At 43.9% G+C, this 18,253-nt stretch overlaps 1 protein-coding gene across 1 annotated transcript; it reads left to right on the forward strand.

Annotated features, from left to right (window-relative positions):
- Positions 1–27: 27 nt before the first annotated feature.
- On the forward strand, positions 28–17,552 carry LOC120024445 (cleavage and polyadenylation specificity factor subunit 2-like). Its single transcript, XM_038968684.1, has 15 exons — positions 28–140; positions 474–639; positions 902–1,061; positions 1,219–1,324; positions 1,441–1,570; positions 1,955–2,070; positions 2,273–2,460; positions 2,923–3,213; positions 8,248–8,348; positions 8,605–8,808; positions 9,100–9,255; positions 10,103–10,325; positions 10,812–11,150; positions 16,343–16,477; positions 16,976–17,552. The coding sequence occupies exons 2-15, from the start codon at positions 491–493 to the stop codon at positions 17,066–17,068; spliced, it is 2,391 nt and encodes a 796-aa protein (XP_038824612.1). The 5' UTR covers positions 28–140; positions 474–490; the 3' UTR covers positions 17,069–17,552.
- The last annotated feature ends 701 nt before the right edge of the window (positions 17,553–18,253 follow it).

The following is an 18,253-nucleotide window of genomic DNA, read 5'->3' on the forward strand; positions in this document are numbered from 1 at the left end:
CCTCTCACATTTTCAGCGGCAAGCTTCCGCTTCGTTGAAAGACGTGTTGACAATCGTTGCTGAAAATGCCGTAATGTTAGACTGTTCATGTTATTGATTTCTTTGCTCAATTTTTGTGAAATCTTGTATGGCACTTTATGGTATGTTACTCTATGGCCCATTTTATAGGACAATTAGTCTGATGGCCAACTTAGCATGCTAGCTAACGTTAGCTAGCTTGGACTGCAAACACACAATAGGTAGCTTGGCGTCTCTAACTAACTAGTTCTGTATGATGAATAGTGTTAATAATTGCTATGTAGGTGTATCATGTCCATGTACCGTTCATGGACCATGTCTGTTCGCATTTTTATAAAGATCAGACCTGCAGACCTGTTTGTCGTCAGTCATATTTTCTGCATGTGAAAGTGGATCGAAATATATATATAGCCATCTTGTTGATAACTAGATAATGGTCTGTCTTGTCCCTGCAGTATGACAGCTGAGGAGAATGACTTCTATTATCAAACTGACCGCTGTGTCAGGGGTGCAGGAGGAGTCTGCCCTCTGCTACCTGCTGCAGGTGGATGAGTTCCGGTTCCTCCTGGACTGTGGCTGGGATGAGAGCTTCTCTATGGACATTATTGATGCCATGAAAAGGTAGAACACACATCATCTAAGCCAGTAGCTCTCAATGCGGTACTTGGCCTATCCAAAGGGAGTACTTGGTAAGACTCAGAACATAGGCCTAATGATTGGTTACACATGAAGGGGTACATGTGCAGAGCAAAATGTGATTGGAGGTACGGATTGAGAATCACTGATCTACGCTATCAAGACATTGTCTTTGATTCCTGAAGTCAACAACTAGAACTTATCCCTGTCAATCAGATCTCTTACGGGCCATTCCCCTTCTCAATAGGTATGTCCACCAGGTTGATGCGGTGCTCCTCTCCCATCCTGACCCCCTGCACCTGGGGGCTCTGCCCTACGCTGTGGGCAAGCTGGGCCTCAACTGCCCCATCTACGCCACCATCCCCGTCTACAAGATGGGTCAGATGTTCATGTATGACCTGTATCAGGTAAAGGCAGGGGCGTGTTAACCTGGTCCCAGATCTGTTTGTGATGTCTTGCCAACTCGGCAGGACAGCACAAACAGATCTGGGACCAGGCTAGGGGATGTGGGTGATGTCCTACACCCTATTGAACAAGAGGTGACAGTGCACTCTGTTTTGGTAGTCACGCAACAACACTGAGGACTTCAACCTGTTCACCCTGGATGATGTAGACTGCGCTTTTGATAAAATCCAGCAGTTGAAGTACTCCCAGATTGTAAATCTGAAAGGTCAGTAAAACATGTATCAGTCTACCATAGTGATTGAATGATCATATTTCTATTGAGTAACCTCCTTGTTATAGCTGAAACACTGGTTCAATCGACCTTTTTACTTTTCTGGACAGGGAAAGGACATGGTCTGTCCATCACTCCACTTCCAGCTGGTCACATGATCGGTGGGACCATCTGGAAGATTGTGAAGGATGGGGAGGAGGAGATTGTTTACGCGGTGGACTTCAACCACAAGCGAGAGATGTGAGTAGAGGCTGGATAGAGCATTTTTATTTTGCTGCTGAACCTTCAACGTACAGTACCTGACCAAAAGTATGTGGACACCTGCTCATCGAACATCACATTCCAAAATCATGGACATTATTATGGAATTGGTCGCATCAATTTGAAACGGCTGCGCGGCAATAATGACCTGACCTGTGTCCCATAATGAACCTGCATTTCATATAGAACCTGGCTAATAATGACTAGCCATCTTTTAAATTAGCATGTCCTTGCAGGGCTTGACATTCAGGTACACTACATGATCAAAAATATGTGGAGACCTGCTCATCAAACATTTAATTTCAAAATCATGGGCATCAATATGAAGTTGGTCCCCCAACATATTGTAAATCTTTCCTCCAGCCACCTGAATGGGTGTACATTGGAGTCGGTGAGTCGTCCCTCTCTGCTCATCACAGACTCATTTAACGCTACGTACGTGCAGCCGCGTCGCAAACAAAGGGACGAGCAGCTTCTAAGTAAGTTAATCAACTCTCACTCATGTGTGCAGTAATGCTATCCTGATCACAAATATGTTTATGCTGTCTTGCCAACTCCTGTGGTCACTGTCACGCATGGCCATGGCTAGACAGCACAAAAAGATCTGGGCCCAGGCTACAGTAATACCTAGTAGTTGAATATTTAAAAAATGTCTAATCCGCCAATCATTTCCCCCTTCAGCCAATGTGATGGAGACGCTACGCGGTGACGGCAACGTGCTGATTGCCGTGGATACGGCGGGCCGTGTGCTTGAGCTGGCTCAACTGCTGGACCAGATCTGGAGGACGAAGGACGCCGGTCTCGGGGTCTACTCTCTGGCCCTGCTCAACAACGTCAGCTACAACGTGGTGGAGTTCTCCAAGTCTCAGGTCTCGGCCACACGCATACCCTTTTCATTACATGGTCACACAGTACCAGACAATCTTTAAAACACTTTTAAGTGTTTGTTTCAGCCTGCCTGCACTGCCAGATGGGTGGGGTTTGCACCTTTGGGACTGTTCCATTGGTTCAATTGCACCGTGCAAGCTCAGTGAAGCAGAGCTAAAGTATTTGATCATATGATCTTTGAACCCAGGTCTCTAGCTCACTCACCATGAGGAGATGTGATCAACTTTGTGCTAATGTTCACTTTTCAATAGTGCTCACTGCTCGGTCATACATTTTGTGAAAAATATTACAACGATTACCTTTTGTGGGATGGATTTCATCTTTTTCTCAATGTTGTTGTAACACACGGCGCATGTCCTGCTAATATCGTGTGATTATCCTGTCATTGTAATAGGCACGTTAACAAGAGATGTGATTCTGCCTGTTATATTCTCCCCCTACAGGTGGAGTGGATGAGTGACAAGCTGATGCGTTGCTTCGAGGACAAGCGCAACAATCCCTTCCAGTTTCGCCACCTGTCCCTGTGTCACAGCCTGGCCGACCTGGCCCGTGTGCCCAGCCCCAAGGTGGTGCTCTGCAGCCAGCCCGACCTGGAGTCTGGCTTCTCCCGCGAGCTCTTCATCCAGTGGTGCCAGGAGGCCAAGAACTCAGTGATCCTCACCTACCGCACCACGCCTGGCACCCTGGGCCGCTACCTCATCGATAACCCTGGGGAGAAGATGCTAGACCTGGAGGTGAGACTAGGACAGGGGTCGGCAATTAGGTTTGCCCTCGGGGGAATTCTTCTGGGCTAGTAGTCAACGGGTCAGAACATAATTAGTATAATAGCAGCCCAATTCATAGGCCTACACTACAAATTGGACACCGTTGGTCCAATGCAGCCATTTTTATCTCGATATCAAATAATTTCTGGGTAACAATAAGTACCTTACTTAGAGTGTTTTCAATTAAAATGGTCAAACAGAAACAAAAAAAGTTTCTTAGCAAAGGTCAATTTCTCAAGCAAGAATTTTGCTATGACTGTTTGGGAGTGGTCTGAGTAGGGAGGGAAAGACTGAAAATTTGCTGTTATTGGCAGAGGTTTGGAACGTTCTTCTTGGTCTATTAACTAATTTGCCGCTTGGTGATGTCACCATTGAAGGCCAAAACTCCATCCCACCAAAACAGGAATAAAGTTTGAAACAGCTCTGGCACTAAAAGGGCATTATCATAATTTTCACAATTTCACAGTATTATTCCAACCTCACGTTCTAGAAATGTATATAAAACATCACGATTTTGACTGCACTGGGCCTTTAACACATCTGGTTAGTATAATGAACATAAATAAACGCAACATGCAACAATTTCAAAGATTTTATTGAATTAAAGTTCATATATGGAAATCTGTCAATTTAAATAAATAAATTAGGCCTAATCTATGGATTTCACATGACTGGGAATACAGATATGCATTTATTGGTCACAGATAGCTTAAAAAAAGTTAGGGGCGTAGATCAGCGAACCAGGCAGTATCTGGTGTGACCATCATTTACCTCATGCAGTATGACACTCCTTTGCATAGAGTTGATCAGGCTGTTGATTGGGGCCTGCTCTTCTTCAATGGCTGTGCGAAGTTGCTGTATATCAGCTTCCAGGAATTGTGTACAGATCCTTGCGACCATTGGGCTGTGCATTATCATGCTGAAACATGAGGTGATGGCGGCTGATGAATGGCACAACAATCGGCATCAGGATCTCTGTCACGGTATCTCTGTGTATTCAAATTGCCATCAATAAAATGCAATCGTGTTCGTTGTCTGTAGCTTATGCCTGCCCATACCATAACCCCACCACCACCATGGTGCACTCTGTTCACAACGTTGACATCAGCAAACCACTCGCCCGCATGTTCCCATACACGTGGTCTGCAGTTGTACAGTCGGATGGATGTACTGCCAAAACTTCAAAAACGACGTTGGGGGGTGGCTTATGGTAGCGAAATGAACATTAAATTCTCTGGCAACAGGTCTGGTGGACATTCCTGCTGTCCACATGCCAATTGCACGCTCCCTCAAAACTTGAGACGTCTGTAGCATAGTGTTGTGTGACAACTGCACATTTTAGTGTCCTTTTATTGTCCCCAGCACAAGGTGCACCTGTGTAATGATCATGCTGTTTAATCAGCTTATTGATATGCTCACTAACAGGGATGTAAAGAAATGTGTGTACCACATTTGAGAGAAATAAGCTTTGAGGGTATGGAACACTTCTGGGATCTGGCAGCTCATGCTGCTTTTTATATTTTTGTTAAGTGTATATAGTCAATTCAATGACAATAACATAATCATTTCTATCTGATTACACTGATACAATCAACAAAGACTTTCCAAAATTAGTTTTTTTTTAAATGTATTTTTGTGCGTTGATTGGGGAAAATCATCTTGCAATCAAGAGAAAATGTCGCTCTCAAAACAAAGGTGGCTAATGAAAATAGAAGTTTGAGGGAAGACTGGGCACAGAAATATGCATTCTTACCATATTTCTCCAATGTCAAACCAGTGTCTTTTTTTGCTACGAAACTTACTGTTTGCAAATAATGAAGTCTGGGACGTCCTTATGAATCTAAGCGTGGTAGCCTACTTTCAAAAGTTAACTTTCCACCCAGACAGCATCCCGACAGATGCAGAAAATGTTTAGCTTCGAGTGACAGGATAGCAAATTCCATTTTTTTTGTCTCTTTCGAATATAGGTCGTAGCACAGCTTCAAAATGTCATAGACAAAAACCATATGCATCAGTCAGATATTTTGCGTGCATTTTAAAAAGCTTGTTTGAGATGTTAGGCATCAGTGTTGAGCATCGTTATAGAACACTTTATGTCATCCGGGTCCTTTTTTATTATTTCATTTCAAAATATTAAGCTAACAATAGGTAGGCTATCCCTTCTGTCCTTTTCTTTAACAAAGGATATGTCAAACCCTCGCATACACCCCTCAGTTGAAGCCCTGCTTTAAACCAAACACTCCAACCCCTTAACGGACACGGAGGGAATGGTGACAGTATTGGAGGATTTGGCTACCGACAAATCTATGTAAAGCATACATGCGCCTGTCAAACAGGTAGGTCTGTCAAACAGGTAGGCCTGTCAAACAGGTAGGCCTGTCAAACAGGTAGGCCTGTCAAACAGGTAGGTCTGTCAAACGGGTAGGCCTGTCAAACAGGTAGGCCTGTCAAACAGGTAGGCCTGTCAAACAGGTAGGTCTGTCAAACAGGTAGGCCTGTCAAACAGGTAGGTCTGTCAAACAGGTAGGCCTGTCAAACAGGTAGGACCTGTCAAACAGGTAGGACCTGTCAAACAGGTAGGACCTGTCAAACAGGTAGGTCTGTCAAACAGGTAGGTCTGTCAAACAGGTAGGTCTGTCAAACAGGTAGGTCTGTCAAACAGGTAGGCCTGTCAAACACGTAGGCCTGTCAAACAGGTAGGCCTGTCAAACACGTAGGTCTGTCAAACAGGTAGGCCTGTCAAACAGGCAGGTCTGTCAAACAGGTAGGCCTGTCAAACAGGTAGGCGACCCTGTATTTCTTAAATAGGAAGAAATAGTCAAATATTCAAATGAAGAAAATGAATTACTCAAATTGCTTTCAGCCTCATTCGCTGTCCAACTCAGTTGATTGTACGCGGCCGCCGCTTCACGTTTCATTACTAGGCTTGTCACGATGCCCAAATATGACAAACAATAGGATACCAGGCCAAGGATCACGATAGCGAGTAGTATCGCGATGCCATGGTGGGAAAACAATCTGTGGCCTAGCATCCTGCTCACCCCGTCCCCCGGACGCTTGTTCACATTTTCTAAACCGCCAAAAACCTGTCACTGAAATTCACACTTCTACTCAATACAACACATTGAATTTAACTTCACACTGTTAAGTGTATAACATAATACTGCATAGAATGGCTGATTTGCTCATATTTGCAAAGGCATACCTGTGATTTGGCTGGAGGAATGGGAAGAAGGGATATGGAATGGAATCAAACACATAGAAACCGTGTTTGATACCATTCCTCTCATTCCGCTCCAGCCATTACCACGAGTCCGTCCTCCCCAATTCAGGTGCCCCCAACCTCCTATGATATACCTGCATAATGATCTGCATGTCATTGTGTCAGTGAGGAGAACATACTGCATAATGATCTACATGTAATTGTGTCAGTGTGGAGAACATACTGCATAATGATCTACATGTAATTGTGTCAGTAAGAAGAAAATACTGCATGAAACCTCCTTTCCTCTTCAGTTAACACATACTCACTCTCATAAACACACAACACTCTCTCTCTCTTTCACAAACACACATACACACACTGCTTCCAATTTTTCAAACGTTAAGACACCAAACAGAATGTAAGGAGCACCAGAAATACAGATAGCTGTTTGATATAGTTTAGGCTTGCATTAGTTAGGCCTTATATGAATTATACCTTTTGAAGTAGAAGACCTTTTTCCTTTCTTCCTGTGCCAATCAAATGTGCCTAAACCTACTGTCAAGTTACCAGGTTGTTAGCTAGCTAGGTGACATGACTGAACAACATTGTTTATTATCAAACCAATAATTAGCGACCCTGGATTAGTTTAAAACGGGCCGCGACATGGTTTGTGAAATGATATAAAATGCGCGCGAATCTCGATAGAAAGAATAAAAGGCATCTCTGGTAATATGGGTCTTATTTTTTAATGTTTAGGCTAGAGACAAGACGTTTTCTTTGCTGTAAAGCTGCGAACATGCTTGTCGCAAAGCGGTGCTCCATTTTCCCTCCCTGACACTCCGAGTCTGCATGACAGTGAACTTGCAAAGTCTACTCAGACTCGTCCGTGCTCTTTGTTATAACAGGCGATGAAATGATACAATGTATCAGCTTTGCTCACTTTGCGCACTAATCCAATGTAACAAATGTACAATTCTAACAACAAAAGACTCATAAGGGTCTGGGTCTGCATCCCTGCTCGCCATCACGGTTAAATTATATTGGGGGTAAAAAAAACGGAGGAATAGACGCGCGGACAAAGTGAAGCAGGTGTGTGAGCATTGGTAGGGGATGTGGCTGGCTGGTTCCAGCTGACACAGGTGATATGTGCTTGAAAGTGAAGTGGATATTGGACCTGCATATACAAGTGGCTATTGCTTCAATTCAACTGAATTATAATCCAAACTAACTTTATAAACATTTTATAACTGGCACCAGCAGGTTCTTAATATCGGTAGGGCTGAAAAAGGTGGTAGTATCATATGAAACGGTACTACAGTATTCTATAATGTTATTGTAAGTGTCATGACGTTTTGGTACCTTGATATTACACCATGGTACCGGTATACTGTGCAACACTTTTCAGCACAACCTAGCACGCTTGACTTATTAGTTGACTGTCTCTTGCACTCTCTCCTCATGGATTGAAGTTAAAATGTAACTTTTGCATTATTTTGGTGGGGTAACTTCTTCTTGGGACATTACATTTGGATCCGATACTTAAAAAAACATTTTATGCATAATTAATATGGGGGGCTTTGGGGAACCCCAAAAAATAGGAGGCTGTGCGGCCATTTTGGCTCAGTGTGATAGCTTTTTGGATTTATTTATTTTGGTGCAGCATCTCCCTAGGGCTCTTCCTGTCTCTGTTTCCGTCTCAACTCAAGCGTGGAACAGCTTGATGTGTCACTGGCATTCGCACTGTTCCTCCCCCCTTTTCTTATTTTTTTCTCCATTTCATTTTCTTGTCATGTTGACAGATTAGAAAACGGGTGAAGCTGGAAGGCAGGGAGCTGGAAGAATACCTGGAGAAAGAGAGAATGAAGAAGGAAGCTGCCAAAAAACTTGAACAAGAAAAAGAGTGAGTCACTGACACTGTTTGTGTGTTTTGGGCCTCAACTTATTTACAATATTTGGGCACTGTGAATAATATTCCCAGACGTGGGTATTGTTCTGTGTGTGTTACGCGCTCTGTGTGTGTTACGCGCATGTGTGCGTTGCGGACGTACTATACAGATTCATGAAGTTGGTCTCCGGGAATGAAGATGTTTGTTTTTGAGATGAAGAAACACAGCAAGACTGTGGGTGTGTGAGTCTAATATATTTGTGTCTCTCAGGGTGGATGTGGACTCCAGTGACGAGAGCGACATGGAGGATGACCTGGAGCTGCCGGCGATGGTGAAGACCAAACACCACGACCTGATGATGAAGGGAGACGGCGTCCGCAAGGGCAGCTTCTTCAAACAGGCCAAGAAGTCCTACCCCATGTTCCCCACCCACGAGGAGAGGGTCAAGTGGGACGAGTACGGAGAGATCATCAGGTACTGTAGTCATTAAGCTATTACCCTTTTCACACTAAGGCGCTGATCCAAACTGAGCTGTGCTGACCCGGTTATGCATCAACCATAGATGCTGGACAAGGGAAATATCAGTGCCAGTACAGTTTGTTTGGCACAGAAGTGTAAAAATGCTCTACACAGACTGTCTTTTACCTCGGTAGAACCTAGAAATCGAAACATGAACCCCCTTTGAATAATGAGCTATGCATTGGATTTTTTGTTGAAGCAGAGCTAACTTCACACAATGATGTATTAATTAATGACTGTCTCCAGACCGGAGGACTTCCTGGTACCAGAGCTCCAGGCCACAGAGGAGGAGAAGAACAAGCTGGAGTCAGGCATGGCCAAAGGAGACGAACCCATGGACCAAGACTCCTCATCCAAAGTACCCACCAAGTGTACCTCCACTACAGAGAACCTAGAGATCAAGTAAGTGGGCCTACCCACCTAAATTGAAAGCAGACTTCTTCAGAGAGCCTCTCAATGCAAAAAACAATATGATTCATATTTATATTGTAATGATTTACAAGGAATACATAGTGCTGAAACATGTACGTTTGGGATTTTAATGATCCTTGTAGATATGCCAAGACTATAGTTATTTTAATTTGCGCAAAATATTAAAAGTACCTTAGTATTTTTCTCTAATATTATCAGGGACCCCCTCTCAGGCAAACCGGCGACCCACCCCCATCATACGTTAGCAAGAGAAAAAACATTCACATGTCTTGTCGTCAAGGGAATGATAATGGTGTGTAAAAGTAATGTTTTTTATTCTTATTTTATAGCTTTGGTAGATCGTTTTTTTCATTATTTTGATCTCCCCACGTAATTGGAATGGGAAGTGTAAACTCTTAACAGCCTACTAGCTAGAAAGGTAACTCAAACACATGTTTGCTAAGAGTAGCTGTTTAGCAGCTTAACAGCAGCCAGCGGCACTTGGTGGCCTATTTGCAGGTGCTTTTTCAATCCTATGTCAGATACTCCAGTGAGTGTAATTTGCTCGGTATTATGAGTTAAGAGATAAAGTTGGTATCGTTAGAAATAACATTCTCCTCTTTTCTACTGTAGGTATGTAATTCAACATGTGTTTATTTTGTTGCTAGCGATATTCATGAAAACATTGAAATAAAACATATTTTATCATTTTTTTTAAAATGAAAATAAGTTGTATACCGCTGATAGTATTTTTTTTACATCACATTTAAAATGAATATCTTAATTCATATTTAAAATATTGGCAAATTATAAATTCTTATGTGATCATTCTGTGCAGAGCCAGGGTGACGTACATCGACTACGAGGGGCGTTCGGACGGCGACTCTATCAAGAAGATCATCAACCAGATGAAGCCGCGGCAGCTGGTGATCGTGCACGGCCCTCCCGAGGCCAGCCTGGACCTGGCCGAGTCCTGCAAGGCCTTCACCAAGGACATTAAGGTCTACACGCCTAAGCTGCAGGAGACTGTGGACGCCACCAGTGAGACACACATCTACCAGGTCAGTCGGGTTAGAATTTTATACAAAATGCCATGCTAATTTAAAATATTTTGGTACAGATTGGCTAATGCCCTAAATGATTGCGAATAACTGACATAGAATGTTGTGTTATCACAATTCACCAATCAGAATGTTGATGTGCTTAAGTAACTGCAACTAATTTAACCCAGGTCAAGCCATCTTAGAATTCTCAACTTGACAATGGGTCAATTTGGTATAAGGTTTATAATAATACTATTATAACATATGCCATTTAGCAGACACTTTTATCAAAAAGCGAGTTACAGTTGTGCGTGCATAAATATTACGTACAGGTGTTCCTGGGAATCGAACTCACTATCTTGGCATTACAAGCACCGTGATCTACCAACTGGGATACAGAGGCCCCAGTTAAGCAGTTTGTTTGTGTGCAGAAACCTTTTAAATGTTAAGCTTAAGCACTTTCTGTCATATATATACATTAAATATTTTATTCTTCCTCCTCAGGTGCGGTTGAAAGACTCGCTGGTGAGCTCGCTGCAGTTTTGCCGCGCCAAGGACACGGAGCTGGCGTGGATCGACGGCGTGCTGGACATGCGCGTCGTCAAGGTGGACACAGGCGTTCTGCCCGAGGAGGGCGTGGTGAAGGGTGAAAAGGGAGCCGGCGAGGAGGCCGTGGAGGACGGCGAGCTGGCCATGGACGTGACCCCTGCTGACGACGGCACCACAGACCATAGCGTGGTGGCTCAGCAGCGCGCCATGAAGACGCTGTTTGGCGAGGACATGCGCGAGCCGTCGGAGGAGAGTGACGTCATCCCCACCCTGGAGCCCCTGCCCGCCCACGAGGTGAGAGAGCGAGAGATGGAGGGGAAGAGGAGATGTACTGTAGCGAGAGATACTGTAGATAAACGGAGGGGAGGGCAGAGAGTAGGGGAGGGTTGGCTGTAATCTCTTAGTTCAGACAAAGGGAGAGAGGAGATGTAAAGAGGGTAAAATAAGGTTGCTTTGTCCTCAGTGAAAGAGGATGGGAGAGGGCTGACCCCGAGGGAGAGGGAGACGAGTGTTGATCCCGGGACCGTTTTTTATTCAGAGAGGGAAATGATAGGTTGAATGGTTCCTCTCTAGGTTTCTTCCTAGCCACCATGCTTCTACATCTGCATTGCTTGCTGTTTGGGTTTTAGGCTGGGTGTCTGAATAGCACTTTGTAAAAAGGGCTTTATAAATACTTTTGATTGATATGACAATAGACACAAAGAGCAGCAGAATGCACAGGAAGAAAGCTAGCCTGTGGCTAATTTAGCAACAGAGAGAAGGGAGTGCACCGAGTAAAACTGATCTGAGGTTATATGTATAGAAATTATTAGTGATGGGGGAAGAAATTGATAGTTACATATCGCAATATTATTTTTGGATGATATTATATTGATATTTGACTCCAAATATTGATTTGTATAAAAATAACATCTATTTGATTTCGCTAGATAATGTTAGCTAGTGCTAGTCGGCTGTACCTGTGCCAAATTTTTCATCCAATAGCTTGTTTTCCATCTTCTCTTTAAGTAGTTTCTCTGCAGCAGACATATAGTGAGCAATATGTTTGGAACATCAAATCGCAGCAAAGTCGCAGTATCAAATCGCAATACATATAGCATTGTGAGAATCACCATACATATGGTATCGGCACAGAAAGATCGTGATAATGTCAGATTGTGAGGTCCCTGGCAATTCCCAGCCCTAGAAAATATATGGTTAGGGTTCTACAGAGTCCACAGTCAATAGAGTCAAGCTGATCTGAGATCAGATGTAAAGAAGCTATGAAGTTGTAGTTGCACTACAGGGGTAAAAAACGAGGGTGCCAGTGAAGAAAGATTTCGCTGGTCACGTCAGTTTTTTGGTTCACAATTTCCTTTAAAACATTTTTTTTTTTTCAAACAGCAATGGGTATGCAAACCAGGTATTCAAAAAGTTTGGTACAAAGTCTTGGTTGAATCTTTTGCGATGTGCGATTCGGTCATCATACACTGTATGAATGAAAATGTCTAAAGGCTTTCCCAAAAAAACATACCAATTAAATGTTGAATGCATAGTAGGCCTGCCTGGCAGAATCATTTCATAATGATTTGTATCAATCACGAGGCATTTGCTTAGCAAACTCAGCCATCACATGTAGCCTACACTGTACATCGTAACCTCTTTTTTACCCCCAATTTTTATTATTGTTCACAGACCTCTTAAGTGGTCTGCTGATGTGGTTTAAGCATTGTTGTGGACTTGGTACATCACATTTTAGTTTTTTTTCTATAAACAAAAAGTGTGATTTATGAGAGTGAAAGAAAAAAAATCTCTGAAACCTGGATCATAAAACCGGGAAAACGGAATTTACCAAAAGATAAAACAGATTTTATAGGGCCCTACAACTGTAGAGTGACTGTTAAAAATCGCTACCAATAACACTATTTTTGAGATTGAGTAAAAAGGTTTTATTTTTTCCATCCTAATGTAACGGATGTGAAATGGCTATCTAGTTAGCGATGGTGCGCGCTAATAGCCTTTCAATCGGTGACGTCACTTGCTCTGAGACCTTGAAGTAGTGGTTCCCCTTGCTCTGCAAGGGCCGCGGCTTTTGTGGAGCGATGGGTAACGATGCTTCATGGATGACTGTTGTTGATGTGTGCAGAGGGTCCCTGGTTCGCGCCCGGGTCGGGGCGAGGGGATGGACGTAAAGTTATACTGTTACACTAACAACAATGTACACTATATATAGAAAAGTATGTGGACACCCCTTCATATTAGTGGATTTGGTTATTTCAGCCACACCCGTTGCCGACAGGTGTATAAAATCGAACACACAGCCATGCAATCTCCATAGACAAATATTGGCAGTAGAATGGCCATACTGAAGAGCTCAGTGACTTTCAACATGGCACCGTCATAGGATGCCACCTTTCCAACAAGTTAGTATATCAAATTTCTGCCCTGCTAGAGCTGCCACGGTCAACTGTAAGTGCTGTTATTGTGAAGTGGAAATATCTAGGAGCAACAACGGCTCAGCCGCGAAGTGGTAAGCCTCACAAGCTCACGGGACCACCGAGTGCTTCAGCACGTAGCGTGTAAAAATCGTCTGTCTTCAGTTGCAATACTCTCTACCAAGGTCCAGACTCCCTCTGGAAGCAACGTCAGCGCATCAACTGTTTGTCGGGAGCTTCATGAAATGGGTTTCCATGGCCGAGCAGCTGCATACAAGCCTAAGATCGCAAGATGCACAATGCCAAGCGTTGGCTGGAGTGGTGTAAAGCTTGCCGCCATTGGACTCTGGAGCAGTGAAACGCGTTCGCTAGAGTGATAAATCATGCTTCACCATCTGGCAGTCTGACGGACGAATCTGGGTTTGGCGGATGCCAGGAGAACGCTACCTGCCTTAATGCTTAGTGCTAACTGTAAAGTTTGGTGGAGGAGGAATAATAGTCTGGGGAAGTTTTTCATAGATCGGGCTAGTTCCAGTGAAGGGAAATCTTAGTGCTACAGCATACAATTACATTCTAGACGATTCTGTGCTTCCAACTTTATGGCAACAGTTTAGAGAAGGCCCTTTCCCTTTCCCGTGCACAAAGCGAGGTACGTACAGAAATGGTTTGTTGAGATCGGTGTAGAAGAACTTGACTGGCCTGCACAGAACCCTGACCTCAACTCAATCGAACACCTTTGGGATGAATTGGAACGCTGACTGCGAGCCATGTCTAATTGCCCAACATCAGTGCGCGACCTCACAATTGCTCTTGTGGCTGAATGGAAGTCCCCGCAGCAATGTTCCAACATCTAGTGGAAAGCCTACCCAGAAGAGTGGAGGCTGTTATAACAGCAAAGGGGGGACCAACTTCATATTGATGCCCATGATTTTCAAATGAAGTGTTCAATGAGCAGGTGTCCACATACTTTTGATAATGTAGTGTACCTGGATGTCAAGCCCAGCAAGGACATGCTAATTTAAAAGATGGATTGTCATTATTAGTCTGGGTCTATATGAAATGCAGGTTCATTATGGGACACAGGTCAGGTCATTATTGCTGTGAAAAATTGGTGCGACCAAATCATGTGCTGATGCCATCAACTGAAAAAGTTGGATTCACACCAGTGCCACAAGTGCAAAAAGTTTGTCTTGACCCCTGAACTAATCCACAGAGAGTCCAACTGATCTGAGGTCAGATTTACCAGTATAAAACTGTATGGTTGTGGTTCCACAGAGTCCATTCAGTTCAACTGATCGAAGATCAGAGGTGTGTTCAATAAGGTAAATACTTTGTGAATGTTAGCTAACACATTCCATTTGTTTTGTGTTGGCCATGAAGTTGCGAAATTTTGCTAACGTTATCAAAAAGCCTGAGAATGTAGTGTGCAGCGAACGTACGTGTCTGTTTCGGATCTAAACTGTCACTACAAATAATCAAATCAAAGTTTATTTGTCACGTGCGCCGAATACAACAGGTCTACTACACTTTATAGTGAAATGCTTACTTACGGGACACAATGCAAATAGTCCGTTAGCCATTTGATTACCTGTTCAGAAGTCTTATGGCTTGGGGGTAAAAGCTGTTGAGAAGCCTTTAGGCTTGCGGTAGAAGAGAGAACAGTCTATGACTTGGGTGGCTGGGTTCTTTGACCATTTTTAGGGCCTTCCTCTGACACCACGTGGTGTAGAGGTCCTGGATGGCAGGCAGCTTAGCCCCAGTGAATGGTGTGCTCAGTCCTCCTTTTTCTGTAGTCCACAATCATTTCCTTTATCTTGATCACGTTGAGGGATAGGTTGTTATTCTGGCACCACCCGGCCAGGTCTCTGACCTCCTCCCTATAGGCTGTCTCGTCATTTTGGTGATCAGGCCTACCACTGTTGTGTCGTCTGCAAACTTAATGATGATGTTGGAGTCGTGCCTGGCCATGCAGTCGTGGGTGAACAGGGAGTACAGGAGGGGACTGAGCACGCTCCCCTGAGGGGCTCCGGTGTTGAGAATCAGCGTGGCAGATGTTTTGTTACCTACCCTCACCACCTGGGGGCTGCCTGTCTGGAAGTCCAGGATCCAGTTGCAGAGAGAGGAGTTTAGTCCAAGGGTCCTTAGCTTAGTGATGGGCTTTGAGGGCACTATGGTGTTGAACGCTGAGCTGTAGTCAATGAATAGCATTCTCACGTAGGTGTTCCTTTTGTCCAGATGGGAAAGGGCAGTGTGGAGTGCAATAGAGATTGCATCATCTGTGGATCTGTTTAAGCGGTATGCAAATTGGAGTGGGTCTAGGGTTTCTGGGATAATGGTGTTAATGTGAGCAGTTACCAGCTTTTCAAAGCTCTTCATGGCTACAGGTCAGTGCTACGGGTCAGTAGTCATTTAGGCAGGTTACCTTGGTGTTCTTGGGCACAGGGGAAATGGTGGTTTGCTTGAAGCATGTTGGTATTAGACTCGGACAGGGACATGTTGAAAATGTCAGTGAAGACACCTGCCAGTTGGTCAGCACGTGGCCATGTAGGTTTTCTATGACTTGTACTTGGAATAGCAAAGTCATTTGCAGTTTGATTATTTCCTCTAAATGCCACAGTAATCCTTAGAAAATATTTTGTTTCATGTTTCACCGTAACATTTTTGAATGTTCATTCAAATTGTTTCTAAGGCTGCATTTACACAGGCAGCCCAATTCTGAGCTTTTTTTCACTAATTGTGTCTTTTGACCAATCAGATCAGCTCTTTTGCCAGTAAATTGGCCAAAAATCTAACGTAGTCCTTAGAGTCATACTGATCTGAGGTCAGATGTACGGAAACTGTATGGTTGTGGTTACACTAATCCACATAGGATGCGTTTACACAGGCAGCCAATTCTGATATTTTGGCATGACCATGGCAAAAGAGCTCATCTGATCAAAAGACCAATTAGTGGGGAAAAAGATCCGAATTTGGTTACCTGTGTAAATGCAGCCGTAGAGTACAACTGGTCTGAGATCAGTTGTATATAATGTGTTCTGGGTCTAACCCATACACACCCTGTCTAACTCACAGATCCCAGGCCACCAGTCGGTGTTCATCAACGAGCCGCGCCTGTCCGACTTCAAGCAGGTGCTGCTGAGGGAAGGCATCCAGGCTGAGTTTGTGGGAGGAGTGCTGGTGTGCAACAACATGGTGGCCGTCCGCAGGGTGAGTTGTCCGTCTGTCTGTCCTTCTCCCCCAGCACACCACAGTACAGCCACAGTCATTCATTTAGTTCATTCAGCTCGCTTTGACAGCATAAGCTAATCCCAGCCCTGACCTGCTTCATGAGAAAGGGGAAATGGGCCCAAAGGTGGCATGTTTTTCAGCAAAAAGCTATGACACAAAATGGCATCCTATTGCAGACCTATTATATATGTATGTACCTATTATCTAACTTTCATTTAATTGAAAACCAATTCTTATTTATTTACAAGAATGCTCTGGGGAAGGAACGATGACGCAGGATTAAACAATCCATTTTACTCAGTTGGGGATGAGTAGTTTGTAGACTGAAGGGGCAACCTATGTGTAAACAAACCATTTCTGCTGCGTACTGAAGTCAGCACCACTCCACATCTAGTGGTGGATGTTAAAGGGGGGGGGTGGTTGTGACTATGCGTGACCCCTCTAACCCTTGTACGTATCGCCATCCCCCCTGTACAGACGGAGGCAGGGCGCATCGGCCTGGAGGGCTGCCTGTGTGATGACTACTATAAAATCCGTGAGCTGCTCTATCAGCAGTATGCTGTGGTATAGGAGAGACGAGCAGCCGCGGAGACGGCGTCGGCCGTTACATGATCACACAGAGACATTCCGTTTGGGAGGAGAGAGAGTGGAGAGAGCGGACTATACCCAGAGGACCACAGTGTTCTAGGTGTTCTACACACACAGGCTACCTGAGCTCCCCTCGAGCATCTCCAGCTGTTTTACTTCCTACCGCTGTGTTGATTTCTCCTTTTTTACCCCCTTTGTCTGTTTACTGTTATTTTTTATTGTGCGTCTTTCCCCCGCAGTGAGAGACAGATGGGCTCTCCCTTAGTGACCTCTCCTTGATGCGAACACATGATGTGCGAACCAACGGTAACCCTTAGGGTCTTTTTTACCTCCTCAAACCCTCAGCTCTGGAGAAAATTCACCACACACTCGCTGGAGAGTGCCAACATCGCTTGACATAGGCTGAAATGGTTTCAGTTTTTTTGTTTTCTTCAACTCATTAAATTCCCTTTTTTGAACAATTTAATTGGTTTGTGTCATATATATTTGCTGTTGGTTGAGAGGGGAGCCAGACTTGTATATGTACTGTATGTAGGTTTGGGGTCAATTCAGTTAATGTTTCAATGAGGGCAATTTGGAATGGGAATTCCAGTTTACTTCCTGAATTGAGTGAATGGAAATGGGATTGACCCCGACCCTGACTGTATGTAGTACCATTAAGGGGCTTTGCTCTACTGTGCTGCTGCAGTTATGGTTTGATAACACTAGATGGAGACATTTTTCTGCCTCTTCCTCCCTCTTCTCACACACACAGCAGCAATTCCAGGGTTGAGAGATGACGTTGTCCCTGCAGTGATATCTTGGAAAATTTGCATAATTCACTCAGTTATGTACATAAAGAGGTATAATACTTGATTCTCTAATGCTTATATTTCAGGTAACTGAAATTAGGTTATATAGTTAAGATTGAGACTGAGAGGAAAGTGAAAATGTATTTAAAATGGCTTGCTGATATCTTCTAATCCACATATAAGGTCAATGTTATTATCCCTGTGAAGTTTAAATTCACCATTGTCTCAGGAGACTGCTTGGGGGGAGGGGGTGTCCCAAATTGCCAAATTAACCGGAGCCTTATGGTGAAAAGTAGTGCATTATAATGTGAGTAGGGTGGTGTGACTGTGATGATGCTAAGATGGAGGGGGGGTGCGAAGCAGCCTTTTTCTCCTC

Source organism: Salvelinus namaycush, chromosome 29 (genome assembly GCF_016432855.1).
Source record: "Salvelinus namaycush isolate Seneca chromosome 29, SaNama_1.0, whole genome shotgun sequence".
NCBI lineage: Eukaryota > Metazoa > Chordata > Actinopteri > Salmoniformes > Salmonidae > Salvelinus > Salvelinus namaycush.

Coding starts and splice junctions, on each gene's coding strand:
- LOC120024445 (XM_038968684.1), top strand. CDS start 491: ATGACTTCTATTATCAAACTGACCGCTGTGTCAGGGGTGCAGGAGGAG. Junction 640..901: donor ATTATTGATGCCATGAAAAG/GTAGAACACACA, acceptor CCTTCTCAATAG/GTATGTCCACCAGGTTGATG. Junction 9,256..10,102: donor ACAGAGAACCTAGAGATCAA/GTAAGTGGGCCT, acceptor CATTCTGTGCAG/AGCCAGGGTGACGTACATCG.